General features: G+C 34.1%; 2 protein-coding genes across 2 annotated transcripts in view; both read left to right on the top strand.

Annotated features, from left to right (window-relative positions):
- The first annotated feature begins 400 nt into the window (after positions 1-400).
- On the top strand, positions 401-26,512 carry LOC133179113 (catenin beta-like). The gene is made up of 14 exons (XM_061313854.1): positions 401-541; positions 15,807-15,876; positions 20,635-20,904; positions 21,019-21,206; positions 21,721-22,025; positions 22,277-22,478; positions 22,854-22,998; positions 23,150-23,253; positions 23,392-23,598; positions 23,800-24,054; positions 24,222-24,383; positions 24,600-24,750; positions 24,876-25,130; positions 25,340-26,512. Exons 2-14 carry the CDS (start codon positions 15,831-15,833, stop codon positions 25,543-25,545), a joined length of 2,496 nt encoding a protein of 831 aa, XP_061169838.1. The 5' UTR covers positions 401-541; positions 15,807-15,830; the 3' UTR covers positions 25,546-26,512.
- The window catches only part of LOC133179118 (latent-transforming growth factor beta-binding protein 1-like), a 138,188-nt gene continuing 117,392 nt past the window's right edge, over positions 6,775-27,570 (top strand). The window contains exon 1 of the mRNA XM_061313861.1: positions 6,775-6,778. The gene's annotated coding sequence lies outside the window, so the exon portion shown is untranslated. The remainder of the gene's footprint in view (positions 6,779-27,570) is intronic.

Here is a 27,570-nt window from a genome sequence, read left to right as displayed (position 1 = left end):
GAAACATAAAAATACTGATCGAAGCCTTGTGAAATGTAAAACTGATAGAAAACTTAGAAAACTTACACAAAAGAAGAAAAAGATAAAAAAAATTAAATGAGGGCTTTAGCATGTTTAGTAAGCTTTGTACATGGACTAATAATATAAGTTATATTCTAGCATTAGGTCTATGAACCAAAAAAAAAAATTGTAATCAGAATGAATGAACACATAATAAATGTCTACAGTGAAAAATAATTTATTCAGTAGATCAGAGACAGAAACTTTATTATTTAGGTCTCCGAGTAGACTGTTATAAAAAACAAAAATCATAAAAAGTCCGCACTATTTCTTTTACATCCTGAGACAAATGTTTATTGAGTGAAGCGGTCATAACAGGTGCCCCGTTCTTATTACGCATGCGCCAACTACATCTTTCGCCATCTTGGAACATTTGAATCAAGCGAGTAAAGTAAGAGCACGAAAAACACGATAGAAACGAGACAGTATCAACATTTTGTTTCGAAAGCCACCTATGGTTCGAGGGGGCATTACAATTTCGGTAAGAAACTGTTTCAATGCACCAGATATGGGGTTTATTTAACATATTTTGCTGATAACGAATAGGCCTGGCCTAGTGGTGAATGGCCGACATTGTTATAACACAGTAGACCCTTTTGTTATTAATTTACTCGATAATTGTGCAAGCGCATTTATCTTAACAATTTAACGTTCATTTTCCATTGATCATTTACAATAACTAACGTCAGAAACAATAGAGACTCTTGAACTTGGCGAGCATTAACATTTCTCACAACTGTTAAAAGAGCACGGGCGATTAAGGCGAGAAAAATGCCTACGTTTTGTTGTTTAACCACAGGGGCTTGACAGAAAGCGGAACACAGTCAGAAACTTTGGAGTTTTCCACTTGTTAAAATAACTGCTAATTGTAAATTTGAAAATAAAAAATGTTCAATTTCATATTAGAATTTAAAACGCAGAGGATACTTTTGCTTTTAGATAGAACATTCTATTGTTAAAATGATATTGTCCTACAGACCCGGTTTAACGATAGAATTCATTCCGTGTATTTGCAACGTAGCGAAATAAACACGGGCAATAACTCCAACTCGGTGCTTTTTCTATGATCAATCCAGAGAGTTCCGAATGTCAACATTGCGTGTAAATTTGAAGCAAGAAAAAAAGGTTGAGAAAATAAGTTGAATTTTCGTCTTTATATAGATTAATTTTTCAGTTAAGAGGCATATACAATCTCAAAAAGGTTTGTTATGATTAATCTGGTAGTTATTTTCAGTGCAATTCCTTTTGTGTACTTCAAAGTCATTTCGGAATGGATCCACTCCGATTTGCTACATTGCAAGCAGGGTTCTCAATAACGCAAGAATCTGCGTCCTAGACGCAGCAAAATTACTTGGGACGCAAGGTTCTTAAAAACGATGCGTCCGCGGACTCCTGATCGGACGCGTCCTCGTTAGCGAGAAAATTCGGGTAATTTCAAAAACGGGGAATTTAGATGTTGGGATTTGTCAAAGAAATATTTAATTGAAACCTTCCTGTAACTATCATAAAGTTCATCCAAGAAATAACTTTTCTTGTACTTATTTCTCTTTTTTTAAACAGGGATTGATCATAATTAAGATACTTCATGTTTATTATAGTCCATAGTCATAATAATGTCGCATGCCAAACTCCGACAGCTGTAAACACACTGCAGCTTTTTAAAAAAAAAAAACACACACACACTTTTGAATCTTGAGTGTTATCTACATAAAGAAACCATAATTACTGCTTGTATACACAATGCGGCTTGATTATCTTGTGAATTTCACCCAGTGCAGAAGACCGACAGGATTAGTTACGCCTCATTGCACATGACACCTGTGATTGTATACAGTCAACTTTCGGGTACCAGTTGATTATGCAACAGTTAATTTTAGCTTTATAAACACCAAGTTAATTTTTATGGCAATTGATTTCGCGTGTATTTTAGAATATGGCTTGAATGCATTACCAGTTTATATACTTGAATATGTTAATATTGCGTAAACAAACTGATAAAATGGTAAAGATTTATATTGATGTTTGGATGGAGGGATACTGCAATAATTTAGTTGGGACTCAACATAATTATTCTGGGACGCATCAAATTTAGCTGGGACGCAACCTTCTCAGAAATCTTGAGTCCTGGGACTCAAGTTAACAAAATCCTAGTGAGAACCCTGATTGCAAGTATATGGGACGTATTCTAATTGGTGAGGGCTTGTCCCGAGACAAAGTTAGATTATTCTAACTATTTTGCTTTCTGTCCCCCTACAACTGTCCTAAAAAGCGTGTTTGGATTATTATTAGCCTGAAATGGTGTAATCGAGGCTCCAAGGGGATAATTCAAGCATTATATCTTAGAAGAATCACTACTTAACAGATCTGTGGCGGTGAGTCGGTAAAATACGAGAAAATACAACAGAAACAGAGGTTGATGCGAGGAAGGGGTCCAAAATGGCAGTGGTAGCGTGTTTGCTCTAGAGTTGTGAAGTAAGGAGTTGATCCTTACGTCATGGAGTTCGAATCCCACTAAGGGATGTGGGGACCGGTCCTTCGGATGAAACCGAGGTCCTGTGTCGCAGTAGGTGCTGGCACGAAAAAGATTCCTCACTGTGCAATGGCCCTGAGTGTCAATATAGGTCAAAATTTGCAGCTCTCCACCGGCTACTGGTGGCATCTCTTTATGAGTGAAAAATTTTCGAGAGGGACGTTAAACAACAAAAAAACTATTTAAGGAATATATTGAACAGTTGAAATGTGTGGAAACTGATTGTACTCCTGATCCAGATTTTGAAGAATACTATTTAGAAAGAGTTGCACTAAAAATAATAGAGCTGGGATGATACACGGAGGTAGATAGAACGTCCTATTGTTAAATGTTATTGTCCTACAAATCCGGTTAAACGAGATAATTTCGTTCCATATATTGGCAATGTAGCAAACAAACACCTGCAATAACTCAAACTATATGCATTTTCTATGAGTAATCCAGAGAGTTCAGAATGTCAACATGGAGTGTAAATTTGAATCGAGGAAAAAACGTTGAGAAAATGGCTGAATTTTCGTATTTATATGGATTATTGTTTAGATTAAAAGGCATATACAATCTCAAAAAGGTTTGTTATGATTAATTTGGTAGTTATTTTCAGTGCAACTCCAGGGTTCGAAATTCAGTGTATACAACTCGCAAAACGCGAGTTAGAATTCCCAGATTGTGAGTTAAAAATTAGGTAACTCGCAAAAACTTGCGAGTTGATATTTTTGCATTGAAACTGTAACAAAATTACGTAATATGACAGAACACAATGCTTTTGATTTAAGTTAGTAATTTAACTAAAGGTCACACTGTAGTTGTATTTTGTGTATTGTACAGAAGTTATACATTTTCATTAAGTTACATGTACAGCAAGTATTTAATTTATATAAATTTAACTTTATATGAAAATTGTGAGTAGTCTTATAAAATTGTGAGTTCACTTTCTTGGTACTCGCAATTATTTGCGAGTTGTAATTTTAGGGAGTTTCTAACCCTGAACTCATTTAATTTGTATTCTTCAAAATCATTTCGGAGCAGATTTGCTCGAATTTGCTACATTGCAAGTATATGGGACGTATTTTAACTGTGGTGAGAGCTTGTCCCGAGACACAATTAGATTATTCTAACTAACACAGGGCTTGCAATACGATACCAATATTGTTTCATATTATAATACTGTAACAATATGATACATGTATTTTGATATGATAAATTAGAAAGCTATTAATAAACTTAGTTTTTTTTTTTATTTGTCTTCTTGACAATAAATCAACGAAATATTTTATATCAAATCATGTGCTTTAAAATTGATACTTGTAGTTCATTGCCTTGATTAAAAATTCACATAAACAGTATTACATGTACATATTGCCAAATGTTCAAAAACAAGTTGGGAGTTTACAAATAACTATGTAGCTCGTCAATATCATTGACTTAAAAAATACATCAAAAACAGTATCTCTTTCTTTCAAAATGCTTCTATTGTCCCTCTTCTTTTAAACACGTCATAATGTAATGAACATTATATAACAGTGTTTTTTTAGGTGTTAAAATCAAGGGCCTTGGCTTTCCATTTGGGAAAAATATTGACATTTAACAGGTTGGGCACATCCCACCAAATGGTCATTTATCCCCCGTTTGGTGGACAATCTCCCATATCGGAGACGAATTTTACTGACCATTTGGGAAAAATGGTTGTGTTCAATTCCATAGAATGGCATGGAATGGCGCATAATTTTAAACCATGTGGAATAAAATATAGATATTTATCGGTGTTTTGAGTGAAAAAAATAGGAAATTCAACGTGCAATTTTTGTGCAGAGTCGTTCAAAAATTTGACAAAAAATGTCACGTATGTAAACAAGTACAACGTTTCTCCATTTTTACTTAAAAAGAAAATTTCCTCCTTCTTCAACGATGCTGCACCTGTCAATCATGTTCTTTACTTTCTCTTTCGATTATCCGGGCAACCAATCAAATAATGCAAACCAATGAAAACGATGATCTTTTTTTAACCTGGTCAAAAGTCGGATTTTACTACGAAGGCACATTAGTGTCAATTTTCAATTAGAAAATCAGAAGAAAAATAAGTTTTCGCCTTAGCCTTCGCAATAGTTTTGTTCTCCATAAAAATAGTAAATGAAGTTAGATTATGATATAATTATTGTTTTAAAACGATGTACAGTAAAACTTGTCTAATCCGGACACCACTGGTTCCAAAGAATCTGGCCGGATTAGACAACATTTCAGATTAGACAACATTTTAAACAAATGAATTTACTGAAAAGGACTTAAATTTTACATCGCATTAGGCAAGATTTTGGATTATACAACATCCAGATTAGACAAGTTTCACTGTACTTCGAATGAATACAAGAATAATTGCAAAAGTCACTTTGTAAATCTTTTATTGAAAATTATTTATCAAGTATATTAAATTCATCAGTAATATACATATTAAACCACAAAAGGTCGTATGGAATATGCAACTTCATCCTAAAAGAAAAATAACAACAGATATTACGTTCAAGTATAGAAAAATTTAACTTTATAGCAATAAGTGCCCACCGTACCAGTAAAGTAATGGGGAGCTCGTGTTTAACGGGATTTTATGGAAATAAATATTGACGAAGATCCAAAAAGCGATTGAAACTTAACTTATCAAGAGTTCAACCACTGGATAAAATAGAATTTTTATCCTACTAGACACAATCAATTTTTTTTTTTTGATCGAGTGATCAAGAAGTTCGGCTGTTACGGACAACTATGGGTATCGTTTTCAGGAAGTTATGGAGAAATTGCACATGGGAAATCGACCGAACTATGTTAATTGTGCGACGAATATGTTCACTAAAATTCCCCAATGCCTAAGTAAATGCGCTTTTGCTTTGTTTTAATAAAATTTGGAATAGAATAAAGAAGTCCACCATTTGGTCAGTAAAATTCGTCTCCGATATGAGAGATTGTCCACCAAACGGGGGATAAATGACCATTTGGTGGAGTGTGCCCAACCTGTTTAATTGAAAAATGGGAAAAAGAGTTTTTTTTTTTTCATTTGCAAGGTATTTTTTATTGACTTACTTTACATTTAGTTGATAAGTTTTTGGAGCAAGCCTTTTTAGCTCACCTGAGCTGAAAGCTCAAGTGAGCTTTTCTGATCACATTTTGTCCGGTCTCCGTCTGTCTGTCCGTCTGTCTGTCTGTAAACTTTTCACATTTGACTTCTTCTCAAGAACCACTGGGCCAATTTCAACCAAACTTGCCACAAAGTATCCTTGGGTGAAGGGGATTCAAGTTTGTTCAAATGAAGGGCCACGCCCTCTTTCAAGAGGAGATAATTAGGAATTAGTGAAAAAATAATGGCAACATTTAAAAATCTTCTTCTCAAGAACCATAGGGCCAGGAAAGATGAAACTCATGTGGAAGCATCCTCAAGTAGTGTACATTCAAGTTTGTTCAAATCATGACCCCCGGGGTAGGGCGGGGCCACAATGGAGGATCAAAGTTTTACATAGAAATATGTAGGAAAAATCTTTAAAAATCTTCTTCTCAAGAACAGCAAAGCCATGATGAGTCATATTTATATGGAAGCATCCTCAGGTAGTGTAGATTCAAGTTTGTTCAAACCATGACCCCCGGGGGTAGGGCGGGGCCACAATGGAGGATCAAAGTTTTACATAGAAATATATATATAGGAAAAATCTTTAAAAATCTTCTTCTCAAGAACAGCAAAGTCATGATGAGTCATATTTATATGGGAGCATCCTCAGGTAGTGTAGATTCAGTTTTGTTCAAACCATGACCCCCAGGGGTAGGGCGGGGCCACAATGGAGGATCAAAGTTTTACATAGAAATATATAGGAAAAATTTTTAAAAATCTTCTTCTCAAGAACAACAAAGCCATGATGAGTCATATTTATATGGAAGCGTCTTCAGGTAGTGTAGATTCAAGTTTGTTCAAATCATGACCCCCAGAGGTAGGCAGGGTTCGAAATTCACTATATACAACTCGCAAAACACGAGTTAGAATTCCCAAATTGCGAGTTAAAAATTAGGTAACTCGCAAAAACTTGCGATTTAATTTTTTTGCATTGAAACTGTAGCAAAATTATATAATATGACAGAACATAATGCTTTTGATTTAAATCAGTAATTTAAATAAAAGTCACACTGTAGTTGTATTTTGTGTATTCTACAGTAGTTACTTTTTCCTTAAGTTACATGTATTTAATTTATATAAATTTAACTTTATATGAAAGTTGCGAGTAGTCTTATAAAATTGCGAGTTCACTTTCTTGGTACTCGCAATTATTTGCGAGTTGTAATTTTAGGGAGTTTCTAACCCTGGTAGGGCGGGGCCACAATGGAGGATCAAAGTTTTATATAGAAATAATATATAGGAAAAATCTTTAAAAATCTTCTTCTCAAGAACAGCAAAGTCATGATGAGTAATATTTATATTGAAGCATCTTCCGGTAGTGTAGATTCAAGTTTGTTAAAATCATGACCCCAGGGGGTAGGGCGGGGCCACATTGGAGGATCAAAGTTTTACATAGAAATATATAGGAAAAATCTTTAAAAATCTTCTTCTCAAGAACAGCAAAGCCATGATGGGTCATATTTATATGGGAGCATCCTCAGGTAGTGTAGATTCAGTTTTGTTCAAATGATGACCCCCAGGGGTTGGATGGGGCCCATTGGGGGATCGAAAGTTTTACATAAGAACATATAGAAAAAATATTTCTTCTTAAGTACAGGAAAGCTATGTTTAGTCATATTGATATGGAAGCATCCTCATGTAGTCTAGATTCAAGTTCAAATGATGACCCCTGGGATAGGGAGGAGCCACAATGGAGGATCAAATTTTTACAAAGGAATATATGGGAAAATTATTTTAAAATCTTCTCAAGTATAATAAAGCCATTTGTTATATTGACATGGAAGCATCATCAGGTAGTTTAAAATTCAAGCCCCACCCCCCACCCCACCCCAGGTAATCTTTTCAATACTGAACTGATTTGTGCTTTTGCCTAGCCAATGTGCTCAGGTGAGCGAAGTGGCCCATGGGCCTCTTGTTGATTTTTTTTAAAAACACCTTTTCTGATATACATGTTACTGAATTCGGTCTTTTTTTCCCAACCATATTTGTTTGTTTGGGAATTTTCTTTTATTAAATTGGGAAAACACATATTTTTTACCATTGGGAATGTTTGTGACTTGCAGGTCTCTAGTAAAGCTACCAACTTTTGATTGGCTGTCATCATCACCAAATTGTGTCTCAAAAAGTGTGGGCTTTTTCCAGTGAAATTTTATATAGGCCTGAAAAAAAATTATGTTTGTTCCCTGAAACATTCCTAAAAAATTAAGGGTCGGTAGGTTGGGATTTTTTTTTTTTTTTTTTTTTGGCTAATGAATGATAGGGTCAGACATCCCCGGACATAATAATTAGGTGCGATATTTACAGCGGACAGTAATTTTATTCTTATTTGCCTTTTCTTGCCAAGTAGATGATCCGAAATCCATTTCTATCAATCTATTGTCTTGCCATTAATATTGTTTTCAACCTGTACACGTTTTGTGTCTCCTTTGCAAAAGAGTTCCTTCCAAATCGCGGTAGAATAAACTTTAGTTAAAATTTTATTTGGTGCTCAACTTTAGATGAAAAATCAGACTTTTAAGTACATTTAATGCTATTGGTATTATTTAATTTGATAATACGAAGGCTTAGGCCTCAGAATTTACATGCCCTTCGGGCTTGTAAGTATGCAATTTCCACATGCCCGCTTCCAATTTTACCAGGTCCCGCGCTTCGGACTCCCGGGATTTGTCGAAGACTGCATCACTGTCGCTAAAATTTGACATTTTTTTAAAATGATAATCGAGAGCACTATACTATACTTATATTATTAGATATTATCAATTGTCTCTTATGACGTCACAAAAAGGGGAAGTAACTATTGATAAACGTTATTTTTAGTGACTTTTAAACAGGTAAACAAAGAAAACAATGAAGTTTAAGATTTTAAGAATATTGTGGTTCCCTCTTTTTAACTTATTTACAACATATATCATTTACAAGTGTATCTATTTCCTTTGAATTTGACCTTTAAGTCCAGCAAGTGTGGACATGGAGACAAATTCAAAGATGATTAGAAAATTGTGAAAATGGCTGCCATTTTAAAAGAGATTCGTAACTATTTGTTATACCCCATGCAACAAGATGCGGGGGGTATAATGTTTTTGACCCGTCAGTCAGTCCGTCAGTCCTGTTTTTTTGTCAACACAACTCCTCATAAACCACTGCACAGAATTTCTTCAAACTTTGCATATATTTAGGACACAATGTGTAGATGTGCATATTACCAGGAAATTCCGATTCTTTTATTTTTTTCTGGGAATTTCGGCACTTTTCAACTTAGATTTTTGGCCATATCTTGAATATAGAGATGAACAGTTTGTCAGCGCAACTCCTCATAAACCGCTGCACAGAATTTCGTCAAACTTTTCAGATATTTAGCACACAATGTGTAGATATGCATATTACCAGGAAATTCCGATTCCTTGATTTTTTTGGGAATTTTGGCACTTTTCAACTTAGATTTTTGGCCATATCTTGAATAAAGAGATGAACAGTTTCTTAGTGCAACTCCTCTTTAACCGCTGCACAGAATTTGGTTAAACTCTGCAGATATTTAGTACACAGTGTGTAGATGTGCCCATTACAAGGAAATTCTGATTCCATAATTTTTGCCTTAAGAGTTTTGCCTATTATTGAAGAAACTTTCCAGCTAGGTAATAAGGAAATCCACTGGAATCAGCTTTTGTAATGAAATTTTATTTGAAATATTTTATGACCTTAAAAGACCCCTATTGATTTTGAGATCAAAATATTAATGATTTAACACACACACAAAATCTTGGATAGTTCTCTCTCTCCCCCCCCCCCCCCCCCCCCCCCCCAAATTGGTACTTTGCCTTAAATAATTTCATAAGTATGGTATATAAACAAATTCATATGACTACATCATAATTTTGTTTCCATCAATTATTTAAATGTGTAAATTGTCATGTGTTGGACATGGACTTACACTCATTAACAAATCAAAATCACTGAGGAATTTCAATAACAATTTAATTGTCACCATAACTCCTGCACTGAATTTCCTGAAACTTTGTAGGTATTTCAGACATAATGTATAGATTTGTATATTACCAAGAAATTTTGATTCCATTATTTATCTAGAAACTTCAGCCCAATTGAATTTGTAACATACAAAGATTTGAATGTCCTTATATGCAAGAAGTTTTGTCAATTGATGTGATGATTTTTTGCAAGTAATGCCCCTTTTTGAATTATACTGTGTATTTAAAATGCACTGTGCCATTCATTACGTGTTGCATTGTCGATTTTTGGGGGAGCGTGGGGTATGTGAGCTTGCTCACTTTTTATTTTCTGTTGCTTGTCATCAGAAATGAGCGGCAAACTTCAACATCCCCATTCTTAGGACGATTTTTTTATCTATTAAGGCTATAGAAATATTGAGGGTTCACTTAATCTATTGTTAAAACATAGAGTCAATACAGGTAAACTTTCATGATTGAATCATTCTCATTACTGAAGAACAAAAGATTCTGATTAATAATGATACCACTGGTATTTTAAAACTCTTCTAATCAGTGTATTGAAGTAACCAAATTAAATGTGAAAAGAAGTAAGACATTTGCTTTCTATTTATAATAATTCTGTCATTTTAAAAAAAAAAAATTAATTAAAATTATTTTCAGGCTTCTGTAATCTGTAAGAAAATAATTGTATTGGTATTTACATTGGAATTATCAGTTTGCACTACTTTGTATTTCATAAAATTCAACGGTTTAAGATATAGGATCCTTGTAATTCACAAATACTTAGTGAAATTATCATCAGTCCATTTAGAAAAACATAAAATTGTAGGTGCAACACTTTGGAAAATTGAATTTTTGACTGCAAATGTATTATCTAAATGTAAATTTTGTTTGGGTCAGTGGTCATGAATAAAAAGATTAAATTAGTAGAATTTAATTGACCAATCGTGTCACCGAGGATGTACTGAGTGGTAAAAAAAGGGGCTGCATTTCATTTCCAGAATTTTGCTTTGCATTTCCGACAGTTTTTATGCCCCGCCATGAATATGGCCGGGGCATATAGTGTTTGTCATGTCCGTCTTCCGTCCTTCCGTCACACTTTGCGTTTAGCTCTGTTCAAAGCTCAGTTTCAAAGAAACTATCCAAGATATTTTTATCAAACTTCATATGCTGATAGATATTGATGAGGGCTATGCAACTGCATCAACATTTTTTGACCTTGACCTTTCCTTTGACCTTGACCTCACTTTTCTTAAATTAGTGTTTAGCTCAGTTTTAAAGATACCATTCAAGATAGTGTAATGAAACTTCATATGTTGATACCTACTGACGTAAGCTATTCAACTGCATCAACATTTTTTGACCTTGACCTTTCTTTTGATCTTGACCTCACTTTCTTTAAATTAGTGTTAAGCTCAGTTTTAATGAAACCATTCAAGATATTTTTAACAAACTTCATATCCTGATACATACTGATGTAACCTTTTCAACTGCATCAACATTTTTTGACCTTGACCTTTCCTCTGACCTTGACCTCACTTTTCTTAAATTAGTGTCAAACTTCATATGCTGATACATACCGATAAGAGCTATTCAACTGCATCAATATATTTTGACCTTGACCTTTTCTTTGACCTTGACCTCACTTTTCTTAAATTAGTGTTTAGCTCATTTTTAAAGAAACCATTCATAATATTTTCATCAAACTTCATATGCTTATACATACTGATGTAACCTTTTCAACTGCATCAACATTTTTTGACCTTGACCTTTCCTCTGACCTTGACCTCACTTTTCTTAAATTAGTGTCAAACTTCATATGCTGATACATACCGATGAGAGCTATTCAACTGCATCAATGTTTTTTGACCTTTACCTTTCCTTTGACCTTGACCTCACTTTTCTCAATTTGTGTTAAAATGTTGCATTACTAATATACCCTCGGCGGGGCATTCATGTCCTATGGACATATTTCTAGTTATTTTTATTTCCATATATTTTTTTTTTCATTTCCAATATTAAATTTTGTTACATATCCTGAAATTTTTTTTGGATACCTTTCCAGTAATTTAGTGTTTACCAGGTTAGTGGTAATAAAATTTAACAGGATACAAATATTACAATTATTTCAATCCACATTTTCCAAATAATTTTTTTTTTAAAAATATAGTACAAAAATATTACAATACACTGTATTGTGTAATTTTACAATACACTGTATTGTGTAATTTTACAATACACTGTATTGTGTAATGTGTATATGCATTACTAAGTCTAATTAAAAGATTTACATAAGTTAAATGAGCATGCTTTCTCTTTTTTTGTTTTTGTTTTGTTTTTTGATTTAAAAAATTCAGTGTTCACTGAATTAAATGTTTGGTGACTGCATTGAATTCATGTTGGATTTATAGAACATCTTGAATTTATAAGGAACGTCTTGAATTCTGTTTTCATTGCCAGAAAAGAACTTTATGACTAATAACGATAAAAACTACAAAACATCTGAAAGGAAAACTACAAAATACCTGAAAAAGTTGAATATTTTAAAATATTTCTGGAAATGAAATGCATTCAAAAAAAAAAAAAAGATGTTAAAGTGAGACAACTAAATTATGACTTATTTGGTATGCCTTGTACAATGATAAAGTTTGTAAAGAAGTACTCTAACAGCTGAACTTTTGTTGCCATTTTCCACAAAGAGTAAAACAAAAGAAAAAGTGATAAAATAATGTAACATCAGACAGCCAATCAAGTTGTTCGCTCTTGTTAGCAGCAGTTGATATGTTGTAGAACTAAATTTTAGAATAATACAAATATTTGAACTGAGTCATATGAACCAATATGGTTTCCCATGTTTTCTGTCATATAAGCAATATTTAAAATTTCAGTAGAGATGCTTATTGTGATTTTAAGCCAGTAAAGCCCAGTAATAAATTTTTGTATGCAAAAGTCTTTAATTTTAAAAGTTTAATTTTAAAATAATATGCATGCATAGATTGTTTGTGTAATTGGTACATTTGACAATCAGTACACTGTCTTTGTTAGTAGTATACTTAGTAATTTATACATGTATATTCAATTCTGCTTAATATATTGTTTCATTAAAGAAAAACAAAAACAGACAATTAATTATTTTCCTTAAAGTGCAGACTGTCATAATTAATGCTCTGTGTCGTTATTTTAAGAAATGAGGAAAGTGACACTGATTTTGTTGAAATGCTTTCCATTATGGCATATCAAGATTAATTAAGTGAAAAACACAGGCAACTAGTTGTGTTTAGATTATTAAGATCTTCCCAAACCATATGGCAGTTATTGATAGTATTTTGTCTTATCAAGTTCTCATCTTGGCAGTAGTCTGTTGATATGGGGTTTGAGAGATTTTAAAGTTACCCATCTAGAACCTCTTTTAAGGTTACTGGCGGACGTGGTTCAGGGGGTCACACATGACACATGTCATAGTAGATTATTTAAATAAGGCATCCATCCATTTCCCCCCTCAGACATAGCAATGATAAGCAGAAAATTGAAGTGCCATGGTTGAGTCCATGTCACATGAGAGGGGTGTTAAGGTTGAATGATTAAAAATGCCTGTCAGTTAGGAGTGTAAATATTAGTCACATTATCTCAGGATTTAAATGTGGGAGAGAGATTGAATAATTTTAAACGTTTGACACTTTAATTGTAACTCTCTCATTGACTAAAGTCACTTTGAAAACATTGAGGAGTTTTGACAAGATTCACCAGTTCTGGATATAAGCCATTAGTTTAGTGTTGTGTTAATTCATTGTACCTTGTGATTGTCTCTGTGGGAATTACCACCTTCATTAATTAACAAGTTCTCCCTTCAACACAGCATGTAATTTAAGGTATGAATTGATGCACTGTTCATTTTCTATACTTATATGAGCTATTGATTTGGAAAAATGCACTGAACAAATCAATATTTAAACAGAGGAGTAATTATGTCAGTAGATCAGTGGGAGACATTGAGTCTGTGAGATGTAAGTAGATTTGATTGAACCACAGGAGGGCTGTGTCTCATCCCTGTGAAAACAAAAGCAGTTAAGCTTGTTGCAGTTGGACAAACAGTAGTTCATTTAGGTGCACATGGACATGGTGTATGTATATTGATCTGTTCTGAGATGATATTCTGTAGCCTGTTGAATTTTGAATAGAATGCATCAGTTTGCATTGATATGTTTCTAGGGATTCTCTAGTGCTGTGTTTGGGTATTATCTTTAAAGGGGGAAAGTCAAGCTTTGAAGACTTTCACTGTGCACAACTCTCTAATTATTATAACCCCAAAGGGAATTATATTTTCTATCAATCCAAAGAAATAGTTCATAGATTACAAAAAAAAAACAAAACAAAAACCAAAAAAAAAAAACAAACAAACTAGGAAACATGGTAGAGTAAACATGGTTTAGGAAGTTGATTAATTAGCTGGTCTATTTGAATTGGTTTATGCTTTTGATGTTGATTCTCCAAAATGAGGACAAGTTTTGTTGTCTTCAAAGCTGACAAGAGGAAATGTTTTACATGTTGAAAGTCATTCAGTTACAATTAGTTAGAGAAAATCTGACACAATTCATTAATTATGATGTCTAAAGGTAAAATGTTGGACTTTGTTGAAATAAATGACTTTAAGATGTTAATTAGAGTTGACATCTTGTTTAAAAGTACAGACATGCATTTTGAATGAACATGAAGTGTAAGTTTGGAATAAGACAGACAGGTTAATAAACTTGGAGGAAAGGAAAAACAAATTAAATAATTAGTAGGAGTGAAACGGTTCACCGCGGTATCGATTCACCGCGGTATTTTTTCTCGGTTTGATACACGGTGCAAAATCTCTAATTTTCGGTTCGGTTCATTTTTCGGTCGGGATCGTTATTCAGTCGGGTTTGGCATAAGGTAAAACACGAATAAGCATAGAAAACGTAAATTTTTGATGACTGATAGCTTGTAAAATAATTTTTGACAGTCAAATAATTTTAATCAATTTCTTCTAGTCAATTTGCAAATAAAATTCGTAAAATATGAGACTAGATTTAGAAAAAGAAAGCATAAAACAACGTTGAATTTGTTTCCTTCTGTCAAAATGTATCGTATCGAAAATAACCGAACAGAGTCAAAATTATACAATACGTATCGAACCGTGAAGGAGGTGTATCGTTTCACCCCTAATAATTAGGTACATGGCTATTGTTCTTGGATGGAGATGGCTGTTTGTTTATGAATAATACAAAACAGTGGCAGAGCTCATAAATTTGTAGTTAATATTGTAGTCCTCTCATCACTCAGCTCTTTATTTTGAATAAAATCATAACTGAGTCTGATAATGTGTGTGTGAGTGTGTTTTCTAGATGCCCAAAGTTGATATAAAGCTTAGATAATGCACCTGTTTAGAAGTTTAAGGATGTGTCACTTTAGAATATTGAAATAAGCAGTAGAAACTTGTCATTTTGGTCTATGTATTATCACAAGATTCCTTTGTATACATCAGGCTGCTTTAAATCATAATTGAGAGGTATTTGGGTATTAATACACAGGTGACCTTTGTTACATTGGTAAATGGTGTGCAGACAAATATCTTTACCTTCCACTGACAGGAGGGTTATCGTTACAAACCGTGACCTCACTGCTGGTTCTAAAGATAAAAGCCAGTGGTGAGGGGTGCCACAGGGGGAGGAAAGATGAAATTATGTATGTGAAAAATATGACTTTGTGCTGAAGAGGGGGAATTCAACACTTAATATGAACTTAATTGAAAGGCATTCAAGCATGAACAAACATTAAGAAAGTGAGGTTTGTGATGTGGTACTCGGTTACATGCATTGATATGTTACATTGAAGTGGGTTGAATATTATACAGGTGTATTTTTCTGCTGAGTAATACAGTAACAATATGGTTTTTCAGATTAAAAGTTGTCCCAATTTGCATTTCTGGGTGTGATGAATCATTATGCAACTAAATGTGAAATATGGCAGTCCCTTCAAAAATATAAATTTGGGATTTATAAGACCATTTCAAATGAATTTTGACCATATCAAAAAAAAAAAAATGTGTCAAACTGATGGTACGTAATTTTATTTTCAGAGTTGAAGAGAACCAGTTTAAACCATGAGTACATATCAAATGAACCAGAGTGATGGGGGACCCCGATCAAGTAAGTGTGCTAGAATCTGTCATCCTCAAATGATTTTAGAGAGGGGGGGGGTGTAGTACTCACCTTCAGATTAATGGGAAACCCCAATCCAAAAACCAATAGTATTGGTGACCTTAAAAGTTGGTTGCGTGATCCTTACTTCTAGATCCTGCAATCTTCAGTTTTTGGCATTGAGCAAAGCTTGAAAGTCTTTTGAAAATGCTCACAATGAATTAGTCCAGGTAAAATTAATCTTTAGATTCTCATCCCCGCCCGCCCCTCTCAAAGTGCCCCGCCCCGTTGTTTTTTATTTTGCTTTTTGAGTGTCAAACATATTATTTTCATTTATTTTTATTCAGCAAGAATCTGGGTCAAAATTTAAGAGTTATCTCCCGTCTGTATTAAAAGTCGCGTGGCGCTATTTATAGCAAAAAAAACTGTGTGAAGAATGGAGAAAAATCGGCAATAAAAGCAGTTTAAATATGTAAGGTAAACATAATTTGTCAGTATAGAGAAGGCAGAAAAGCAAAATAACATAAACACATCTAGATACCATCACTGGCATGAACAAGTTTTTAATGAGATTTTAACGAAGTAAAAACAGACGAAGAAAATGACACATGGTCAACCGATCTGCAGTTATCATGGTTATATGTGATTTTGCTTTAAAAAAAAATAAACATCATCCAAAGACTTTAGAGAATAATAGTGCTAAGGATTAATGTATAAAACCTTAAAACTGTTCAGGCCTAGGCTTTTCAGTAGAATATTTTACAGATTTACACAATCCTGTTTTGCAAATATGATATATTTTTATGTCGAACATGTCAAGTCTCAAGAACGATTGAATTTATGAGGACAGTGGAAATCTGTGATATATCACACAGAACAGAAGGAGTTGTTGGTAAAACTATAAGGTATTTGGGGAAAGGCCGATGAGAAAACATGCATATGCAATTTATTAGGATCAGCACCTCATTTTATTTGGCGTGTGCCGTATCTGTGTACTAGATAATTTGTTAATAAAACTATAAATACATGTATTTTAATTTTCTATAACAAGAATCTTCTGTAGATATTTAAAAGAATATGAAACAATAAAATCTATTCATATTGGCAGTAACATAATGTAAAAATTATGTGTACGAAAGTTTTGTTGATACTTTCAACTATAAAAAATAAAAAATAAAATCCGCCCACCCGCCCCAATTTTTAAGCAAATTAGGATGAGAATCTAAATTTTAAATTTATGTGGCCTTATATCCTCATTACTAAAACTTCAACAATAGTCATGATAGTTTATCTCTTGGGATGTCAATTTTGTCCATAATTCATATTTGAATATTCATTGGAAGTATTCGAATATATTTGAATATTCGATAAAATAAATTTTAAAAACTTGATTATTTTAAATATGTACTATCCTTCTTTCTTAACCAGATTTGTGTCAGTTTGGTATATGAATTAAACACATGTAATTAATTGCAATTATCTCTCAAATAAGAGATATGATTATAATCTTCGATACAAGTTACAGTGTTTTGAAAGTATAAACAAACATAAACAGACAATTTTCTAGTCATTAACTTATTAATTCCCCGATAATCATTTTAAACTTTATGAATATGTGCAACCCGAGAAAATGAAGTGAATGACAGATTAATTTTAAAATTGAACATTTTAGTATATTAAAAATAATTCTATCAAACATGTAATTTAATGATCAGTGAAATTTATTTTGATTAGTACACGCTACATTTCTTTTGGACAGTCTAAGGAGGATTTCATTTTGGTGTCCTCGATTCTAGATCTGGCCATATTAAACTGTTAAAAACTATTAAATTTGTATCATATATGAAGAATTCTTAAATTTATAGCTTACTGAAAAATGAAATGATTTAGTAGAAAGAATGGAAAGCAGAGGAAGAAATCAAGCGCTGATTGCTAGTAAATAAAAGCAGGGATAATCCCAGCAGTGCTCCTGTCAAAAGTTATCAATCCTAGTATCCCCTTTTTCTAAAACAGAGCTCCAGATAAGGTGCGTATTTGCAGAAATATGCATTGAATTTTTCAAAATACGCATTAAAATTTAAAACAGTGCATACATTTACGCATTAGCAATCATAAATAAGCATTACACTATGAAAGTACTGCGTACAATGGATTGGATTTTAACTCATTATATGAATTGAAATCAGCTCAGTGTTTGAATTTTTATCAAAAGGAAATTTTGATTAAGCGTATTTGGAATAACCTAGACCGATTTCGAGTTCGAGAGAAAGATTTGAATATTAAATACTCGTACTTTGTCTGAAAATATCACAGATTTCCTCTGTTCATATAACATCCAAATTTTCGTTTTTGACGCGTACAGGTGATATTGTCAAAGTTAGGCAAAATTGAACACGCGTTGTGTGTAATTTATTCTTTATCACTGTTTATTAAACAGTTCTTGTATATTAACCATTTTCTGTAGCAACAATATCATCTATAGTCCACCGACAACTTTTATTAATTGTATGAAAATAATATTGCGTTTTTGCTTTTCACATGCTCTTGTGCTATAAATAGCACCACGCGACTTTTAATGCAAACGGGGAGTAACTCTCAAACTTTTACCTCTATCGATGTCAACAATTTATATAGCAAAACCTAGTATATATTTCTGATTAAAAAAACAAACAAAGAAACAACATGGAAAACAACGGGGCTGGATATTTTGAGAGGGGCAGGTGGGGGATTAGAATCTAAAGATTAATTTTATTTGGCCAAAGGTCTCAGTAACTCTTGCTACGATCGATATAGGCCTGCTCTTAAATGGAGTTCAGCGTGCCCGTGGTAACTTTGCCTATCATATGGTCTTTCTGGTAAAAAAAAAAAACGAAATGTTTCTCAGTTATAACTAAAAGCTGACAAAATTTTTAAAATTTCATTAACCTAATTGATAAATGCAGAAACTAACATTTCTTTTACATTCCTCTTTCAAAAACACTTACATCGATAACAAGCTAAAAATCTTGTTGAAAACGTAATACAGCGGTTACTCGAACATTCCCACCGCCATTTCTGATCACTGTCTAACATTAGATGTCAAAAGAGCAATTGATTAACATAATACTCTTTGATTATTTTGCTGAAAAGCAAAATCTGCATTGATTTCAAAAGCAGGGAGTAAATACACTTTGAGGTAAAAAATTATCTGGAGCTCTGCTAAAATATGAAAAACACCGAATATTCATATCTCAAATTCATATATAATTTGAATATTAACTCATTGAATGAATATTCAAATGTTCAAATATTCGTTGACATCCCTATAAATTATCTCCATTCCTAAAGCGAACTTTGCAGCATTAGTAGGAATTGTCAAGCCAATATTATTTTTAACTAATTTAAACATCTGATTTGAGTAGAAAGTCATAGCTAAACTAGAAAACAAAACAACTGTCCATCAAAGAAAATTGTGTTGTTTATTTCTTTAAATACCTTACCTGTTCATACAACTACATGTACATATTAGTCACTTCACTGATCTCCACCACCTGTTGTGGTATATCAAGATACATGTCACTCGGAAATGGACACTGTTATGAAAACGGTGGCAGATGATGGTTTGTGAATTTCGCATCATAAATAGAATTTTACATAGCAGGAAAAATATGGCAATATTAGGATAATGTAGGGAATTAAATGGTGATAATTCAGATTAGTCTGTGTTATCAACCAATAAAAAGGGCGATATAAATGCATGATTGTTTACATTTTAGCACACCTGAGCTAATGGCTCAAATGAGTTTTGAAAATTCCCCAATTAGCCTAATTGATGCTTCATTTCCCAATTCTGAGGGCCCTAGTCCTTCATTTCCCAATTCTGAGGGCCCTAGCCCCTAGTTCCAAAGTATTGAGAAAAATCACTGATAAGGCCAAACAAAAAAATATGCGTGGTTCCGGTTACACATTAAAAAAAATTAGGGTAGGTAGGTAGGTATTTTTTTTTTTTTTTTTTTTTTTGAACATGATTTTCTTAATTTTTCTAAATAATACCTATCACTGCTTTGCAAATGGCATTTAGATGTGGTGTGATAATATACTGGTCAATATTGGTAGGGGACACCTACATGCTAGCTTGCTTTGGATTTAACACTATTCAGCACTTGCACTATGTTTTGCAAGGAGGCTGTCGTTGCTGAAACTAAAACTTAAATCGGAGCCATTGATGGAAATCGGGGGAAAATTCCAGAAAAAATATGAAAATTGCCCAAAAAAAGTTTAGGGTCGGGGGTATAAAATAGGGAAGGTCTGATAACCGGAACCACACATATTTTTTTATTTGGCCTAATGCAGTCTTCCACGGAATTCATTATATTCCTTATAACAATATAACAAAGATGTCCTAAGCGAGTTCTTTCTAACCAATTTTTTAAGAAGTAAAAAATTTACATTTGCCTGACACTAAATTGTGATTATCGTTTTAACACTTCCATCACTTGATGTCTGAAAATGTTAGCCAAGTAAAATAATTCTTGTGAGGGAGTGTCTACATTTCAGAAATCTGAAAGGGTTATGTTTTTAATACCCTCTGGATTGACTTGTACTCTACTTGTATATAAGTTGGCCTTCATTTTGTTATTTTGATGTCATCATTAGTTTTATAAACCAATCAAAGAATTTAATTATGTGTGACATTATTATATATAAATAGCAGTAAGAGAGATGCGGAAGACAATTCTTATTTGCTGAGATTCTTGCCAATTGTTGAAAAGTATATTTCATTTACAGTGTCTGGGGGACAGAACTATATGGACCTTTCAAACATGCCCCTGGAAAACAAGCAGGAACAGACCATGATGTGGCAACAGAATCAATACATGGGAGACTCTGGAATCCACTCAGGAGCCACCACCCAGGCCCCCTCAATCAGCAGCAAGGGAGGTCACCATGATGAAATGGAGGAGCCACAATCAAACATGGAGACCTCACACATGCAAATGTTTGACTGGGCTGATCAGCAATATCCACAACAAGGATACACACAGGAACAAATTGATGGTAATTTTCAAAAACTTTTGACCTGATAAGAAATGACACGATTAAATTAAGTGATAATTAGATATTTTGCACTCTGTATAGCTGTGATATTTACTGAAAATGTATTTGTTTAAGATGTAAACCAGCAGCTGAATCAGACTCGATCACAGAGGGTGAGGGCAGCAATGTTCCCGGAGACTCTGGATGAGGGAGTACCTATTCCTTCTACCCAGGTACATCCAGACCAGCCCACAGCCGTACAGAGACTGGCAGAACCCTCTCAAATGCTGAAACATGCTGTTGTCAATCTCATCAATTATCAGGTGAATAAACTGCTTCCTGTTTTTAAGGAAGTGTTTTTGATTTTAAATATTTATTGAAGGAAAAGATTGGAAGCATTTTCATCTTATTTTTCCGTATAAACTTGCTGTAATATTCAAGTTAAACTTCCTGAAGTCTCATCTATATGTGAGAACCATTGGATTGTCATCGAAGATAACATGTAAACTGTTCTGTGGGACTTCCACAAATTATCTTGCAACTAAAACAAAAATTTTCAAACTCTCCATTAAGTATTTTAGCAATAGTACTGTAAGACACAAAAATCTTCTATTTAGAATATATTGTGAATAGTCCTTCAGAGAATTTTAATTTATATTTGTTCAACAAAGAAATTACAGAGTTGTCAAAATTTAATCTTAGTTGTGATGCAAGATTTTCTTGTGAAAAGGGCCACTGGCTTTTAGTGTTTTATTTTTTAAATCAATTTTACCAATTTGAGCATTTAATTCTAAATGAATATACAACAATCCTTAATTAAAAAATGAATACTGATAGGATGATGCTGATCTTGCCACAAGAGCAATCCCTGAGCTGACCAAGCTTCTGAATGATGAAGATCAGGTGGTGGTCGGACAGGCAGCTATGATGGTGCATCAGTTGTCTAAGAAAGAGGCCAGTCGTCATGCAATAATGAACTCCCCCCAGATGGTAGCAGCCCTTGTGAAGGCTATGAACAACACTACAGATTTAGAAACTACACGCTGTGCAGCTGGGACCCTACACAATCTCTCACATCATCGTCAAGGTCTCCTGGCTATCTTCAAGTCTGGGGGCATTCCTGCACTTGTCAAGCTACTGAGGTGAAATGTAGTTTCACTTCTTAATTCATTAATTACTTTGGATGAAGAATCCTGTTGGGATTTCTAACTAACATTTGTATATCATGCTAAAGAGGCAACAATATCCAATATTTGGATTTCTTTCTAAATTAAAAGAAAATGTACATTTTTAATAGACATGTATGATTAAGACTTAAAAATCTGAAATCCATGCAAATTATACATGACATAATGTCAGATATCTGAAATAAACTTGGAGATTTCATTTACAGCTCTCCAGTGGAATCTGTCTTATTTTACGCAATTACAACTCTCCACAACCTACTGCTTCACCAGGAAGGTTCCAAGATGGCTGTCCGATTAGCAGGTGGTCTACAAAAAATGGTGGCATTACTGCAAAGGAACAATGTCAAGTTCTTGGCTATAACCACAGACTGTCTACAAATTCTGGCTTATGGAAATCAAGAAAGCAAGGTAGATTTTTTTTTTTTTTGGATACTATTTTGAAATATGAGGAAACCTTCAGAAAATTTAAAGTGTACTCCTAAATTATTATTCAAATTACTACTTTCATTTTAATATACCCTGATGTTTGAATTCCTATTATATGACTCATGTATAGATCAGTAATAAGCAGTGTGAGAAAAATGTTCAGCAATTGCCCAGTTGGGCTAGTGTTGGAGACCAATTACTAATCAAATTTGACTTGTAACAGTACATTTATAAATCATCTGTCAAGACTTCGTATCTCAAGGTCTCAGTCTTTCTTAGTGATCATGTGGAGTTGAGTTTTTGAGAGATTTTAGAATTTGTCAGGAAAGGAATATTAAATAAAACGACCCTTTTTAGCTGATTGTGTTGGCCAGTGGTGGGCCAGGTGAACTGGTGAGGATCATGAGATCTTACACATACGAGAAACTGCTGTGGACAACCTCGCGAGTCATCAAAGTTCTCTCGGTCTGCTCCAGTAACAAACCAGCCATTGTGGAAGCAGGTACTGCCATTATTGACATTTAAGTTTTTGTTCAGTATTAGCAAATCTATGTTTTCAAAAAAGGAGTTGTTTCTTATGGCAATTTAAAAATGTCAGATGTTGCTTCTGAGGGTACAGAAGTTACAGAAAATAACTGATTTCTGTTTTGCAGGAGGAATGCAGGCTTTGGCTATGCACTTAGGACACCAAAGCCAGAGACTGGTACAGAACTGTTTGTGGACAATAAGAAACTTGTCAGATGCTGCAACAAAATGTGTAAGTAGTCTTGACTAAAAAAAATCAAGAACAATTGTTTCATGATCTTGATCAATAAATTGCAGTAAAACTACTGGTAATGCATAGGACTGCTTAATAATGATTTCTTTTAAATTGGGGTGTGTTATTTTCTTTCAGGAAAACATGGAAGGCATCTTACAAATGCTTGTCCAGCTTCTCTCCTCAAACGATCTCAATGTGGTGACGTGTGCTGCTGGAATCCTGTCGAACTTGACCTGTAACAACCAGCGTAACAAGGTCATTGTATGTCAAGTGAATGGTATTGAGGCTTTGGTCAGAACCATCCTGCAGGCAGGAGACCGCGAGGACATCACAGAACCAGCTGTAAGTATCAATAGCAGAGTACTCTTGAATTGTCAGCTAGATTTCTTAAGGATTTAAGATCTTTGTGATGTTTAATAAAAAGTCATTTAATAAATGTTCAGTAATTTACAAATTATTACATGTTCAGTAATAAATATAATTTGGCTTCATACAATTGATCTCAAATTCATATTATCCAATGTTTTATTTTCTTCAACACAGGTGTGTGCATTGAGGCATTTGACCAGTCGTCATCCAGAATCTGAGATGGCCCAGAATGCTGTTCGTCTACACTATGGACTTCCTGTTCTAGTCAAGCTACTTCACCCACCAAGCAGATGGCCACTTATCAAGGCTGTAGTTGGTCTCATCAGGAATCTGGCTCTATGCCCTGCAAACCATGCCCCACTGAGAGAACACGGAGCACTGCCCAGAATTGTTCATCTCCTCATCAGAGCCCATCAAGACACACAGAGGGTAGGGAATGTAATGTTTGTAGTAATTGTTGGAGTACACTGCAAGTTTATCCAAAATCTTTAATTCTATTTATTTTCAATATTAATTAAAAAGCTGGTAGATAAGTAAAATTAGATTAAAAAAAGGAAAAAAAAGAACAGTTTAAACAGACTTGTTCACATTTACAGAGAGCCTCTATCAGCTCCAATGGGCAGGGATCAGGGTATGTTGATGGTGTCCGTATGGAGGAAATTGTTGAAGGAACTGTGGGAGCACTTCACATTTTGGCCAGAGAGGCTCACAACAGAGCTGTTATCCGTGGCTTAAATGGCATTCCTCTTTTCGTGCAGGTATAAAACCAAGATAGAAAAAATAATAAGGAAATGGAATCACAAGAAATCCCATTTCCGTGGTTGATTGTTAAAAATTTTGTCATTTGCAAAGAAGTAAAATTTTAAAAAGGTGATTTATCTTCTATTGTAATGATTTAAAATACAGTTTTTAGTCCAAACAAAATTACACAGGTATTTTAAAGAACAGAAGTGATGCTTATTTTTGTTTTACAGCTGTTGTACTCTCCCATTGAGAACATTCAGCGTGTGGCTGCGGGGGTACTGTGTGAACTAGCAGCTGATAAGGAGGGTGCTGAGCTTATTGAACAAGAGGGAGCCACTGCACCACTCACAGAATTATTACACTCCAGAAATGAAGGCGTCGGTAAGAATTAAATCATCATTAAAACATACCTGTAGGAAAAATTTGTATTGAATATTACAAAATTTCTGTTGTGGCTAGAAAAATATTGGCAAAGTGATTAAAATTTCTCATATTTGTTATCGTAGCTACATATGCAGCAGCTGTACTTTTCCGCATGTCTGAGGACAAGCCACAGGACTACAAGAAGAGACTATCTGTAGAACTGACCAGCTCTCTGTTCCGGGACAACCAAAACATGCCCTGGTCTGATGTACAGCCCCCAGGATTTGAGGATGTAGGACACATGATGCCCCCTGCTGATGATTCCTACAGGGATCAGATGTACCAGCCTCCACATCATGACAGCCAGGGAAGCATGCACAGCAATGATATGAACAGGGGTAAGAATCCGCCACATATGTATCATAAAAAAAAAAAGGAACCTGGAATAAGAAGTGATATATATAAAAAAAACAATCCAGAGTCTCAGAAGCTCATCTCGTGCACCTTTTTTTCTCGTGTTCCAGAGAACCATAAAAAAAAATTGTAGCACTGTTAAATCTGAGTTTGATTCTAGAAAATAAACTCACTGTTGGTTTTTCTGTTTTAGGTTATGAACACCAAATCCCAATTGACTCCATGCAGGGTCTTGACATTGGCAGTCAGGGAGGAAGTCAGTATGGGGGGATGGAAAATCTGCCTGACTTGGGACCAAATGCACAGTCAGGGGACCTCAATTTCGAGAATCTCGAGTCAAGTCTGCCTCAACAGTCTGGCAACAACCAAGCCATGCCGTGGTTCGATACGGACTTGTAAATTAATGTGCCACAGACTTGTAGATGCCATGACTTGACAACACAAGAGGCATAACTCCTCTGCTTGGTCAATACAAAGACTTCGCAAATGTATAAAACAAAGTAGTCAGTTCTTTTCTGTACATTGGATCTGAGGATCTTTAGCACGAAGTATTGTGTATCTGTTATTTGACGAACGGAGGAGGGAAATTCCTGTTAAAAAGAATTTATATTTATGGTCTCTTTTTGAAAAATTTCAGTATATGTACATATTTCACATTGATAAAAAAAAGATCAAAAGATTATTTGGCATGATGAGGGGGACTTTTGTTCATTGTCTTGAATTTTTTAATGTTAAGGTTGTAATCTGAGCAGCTGAACTTTGAAATAATTTGGCATTTCCGAAATAATCATCATCTAAACCACCTGGACCAGAATTTATTCTTGTTGTAAATAATTCATTCCAATAGTTTATTTTCATCTTGTATATGCCTTAGAATAGAACACTTTTATAAAACAAAAAAAAATCTATGTAAGCAGCAGGCAAACCATATGAACAAAATATTTGTATTTCTGACAACCATTTACAATGCAAAATTTTCTTCGTGTCCACCATTTTGGATTGTTGATAATGTGTCAAGGTCTGTCAGAAATATAAATGATCTATATTTTTGTAACAATGCCATATCAGTTAGTATACTCCATCATTTAAGTGCCTCAAAGGTAGTCATTTTAATTTTGGTCATATATTTATTGAATTTTATCAAGTTCATGAAAACATCTCTGGCAGAAAGTTTTCTATCTTTTAATTTTATTGCACTGCATTTGTCTGTAGAATTATTTTTGGTTTGTACTTTCTTTACCTTACTTTTTATCCATTTTTAGATAATTTTTATAATTCAGGAAATTTATTTATAATAGTTGACATTAAGATATTACTATGTGTTGTGTAATGCATGCAATTCAAAATAAAACTTCAGTTTTAATAATTGTGTTTTCTTTTTCAAAACCTTCAAAAAGAAAAAAAAAACAAAACGAGATGACTGACTAAACAGATTCACACATTTCTTTATTGAAATGATTAAGATGTGCTCAGCATGATGTGGAAATAGTACACATTTTTGCAGTAGATGATCAGAGGGGAAATTTTCTTCCCAAAATGCGGCCATATTTAAACAAGAGGCCAAAGGGCCTGAACAGTCACCTGAGTATAATACAACAATTTAGAGGATCCCTCGAGTATAAAAAGAACTGAAAGGTGAAACTTTGTTGCCCAAAAGCAAGAAAAATAGGGTGATCGGGATCAACAAAATAATTAGTGTAGTATTCATAAACAGTTCATAAATTAGGTTCAAATCTGTTCCCCATTTATCACTATCTGCATACTCTATATTAACAAACTATCAGTGCCTCTGTACTATTTAAATTCCTTGTGGAAATGTCTTGCATTGGCCTCTCTTGGTCTTTAATGAACACTTATTAAAACAAGTTATTTCTGTCTCATTTTTATTTATCTATTAATTAAAAGTCTACCTGATCATTAGAACTATGAAAGTACTTTTTAGCTCACCTGAGCTGAAAGCTCAAGTGAGCTTTTCTGATCACATTTTGTCCGGCGTCCGTCTGTCTGTCTGTCTGTAAACTTTTCACATTTTCGACTTCTTCTCAAGAACCACTGGGCCAATTTCTACCAAACTTGCCACAAAGTATCCTTGGGTAAAGGGGATTCAAGTTTGTTCAAATGAAGGGCCACGCCCTCTTTCAAGGGGAGATAATTAGGGTTTAGTGAAAAAATAATGGCATCATTTAAAAATCTTCTTCTCAAGAACCGTAGGGCCAGGAAAGATGAAACTCATGTGGAAGCATCCTCAGGTAGTGTAGATTCAAGTTTGTTCAAATCATGACCCCCGGGGGTAGGGCAGGGCCACAATGGAGGATCAAAGTTTTACATAGAAATATATAGGAAAAATCTTTAAAAATCTTCTTCTCAAGAACAGCAAAGCCATGATGAGCCATATTTATATGGAAGCATCCTCAGGTAGTGTAG

The sequence above is a fragment of the Saccostrea echinata genome, unplaced genomic scaffold (assembly GCF_033153115.1).
Source record: "Saccostrea echinata isolate AGI-Se365-2 ecotype Australia unplaced genomic scaffold, CSIRO_AGI_Sech_v1 ptg000004l, whole genome shotgun sequence".
NCBI classification, from domain to species: domain Eukaryota; kingdom Metazoa; phylum Mollusca; class Bivalvia; order Ostreida; family Ostreidae; genus Saccostrea; species Saccostrea echinata.
Note: the sequence above shows the minus strand (reverse complement) of the source record. Positions and strands in the feature narration are given on the sequence as shown.

Excerpts from the sequence above, each read along its gene's own strand:
- LOC133179113 (XM_061313854.1), top strand. The coding sequence starts at position 15,831 with ATGAGTACATATCAAATGAACCAGAGTGATGGGGGACCCCGATCAA. Across the intron at positions 23,254-23,391 it reads CAGATGCTGCAACAAAATGT|GAAAACATGGAAGGCATCTT; the intron begins GTAAGTAGTCTT and ends ATTTTCTTTCAG. Across the intron at positions 24,055-24,221 it reads CCCATCAAGACACACAGAGG|AGAGCCTCTATCAGCTCCAA; the intron begins GTAGGGAATGTA and ends TCACATTTACAG.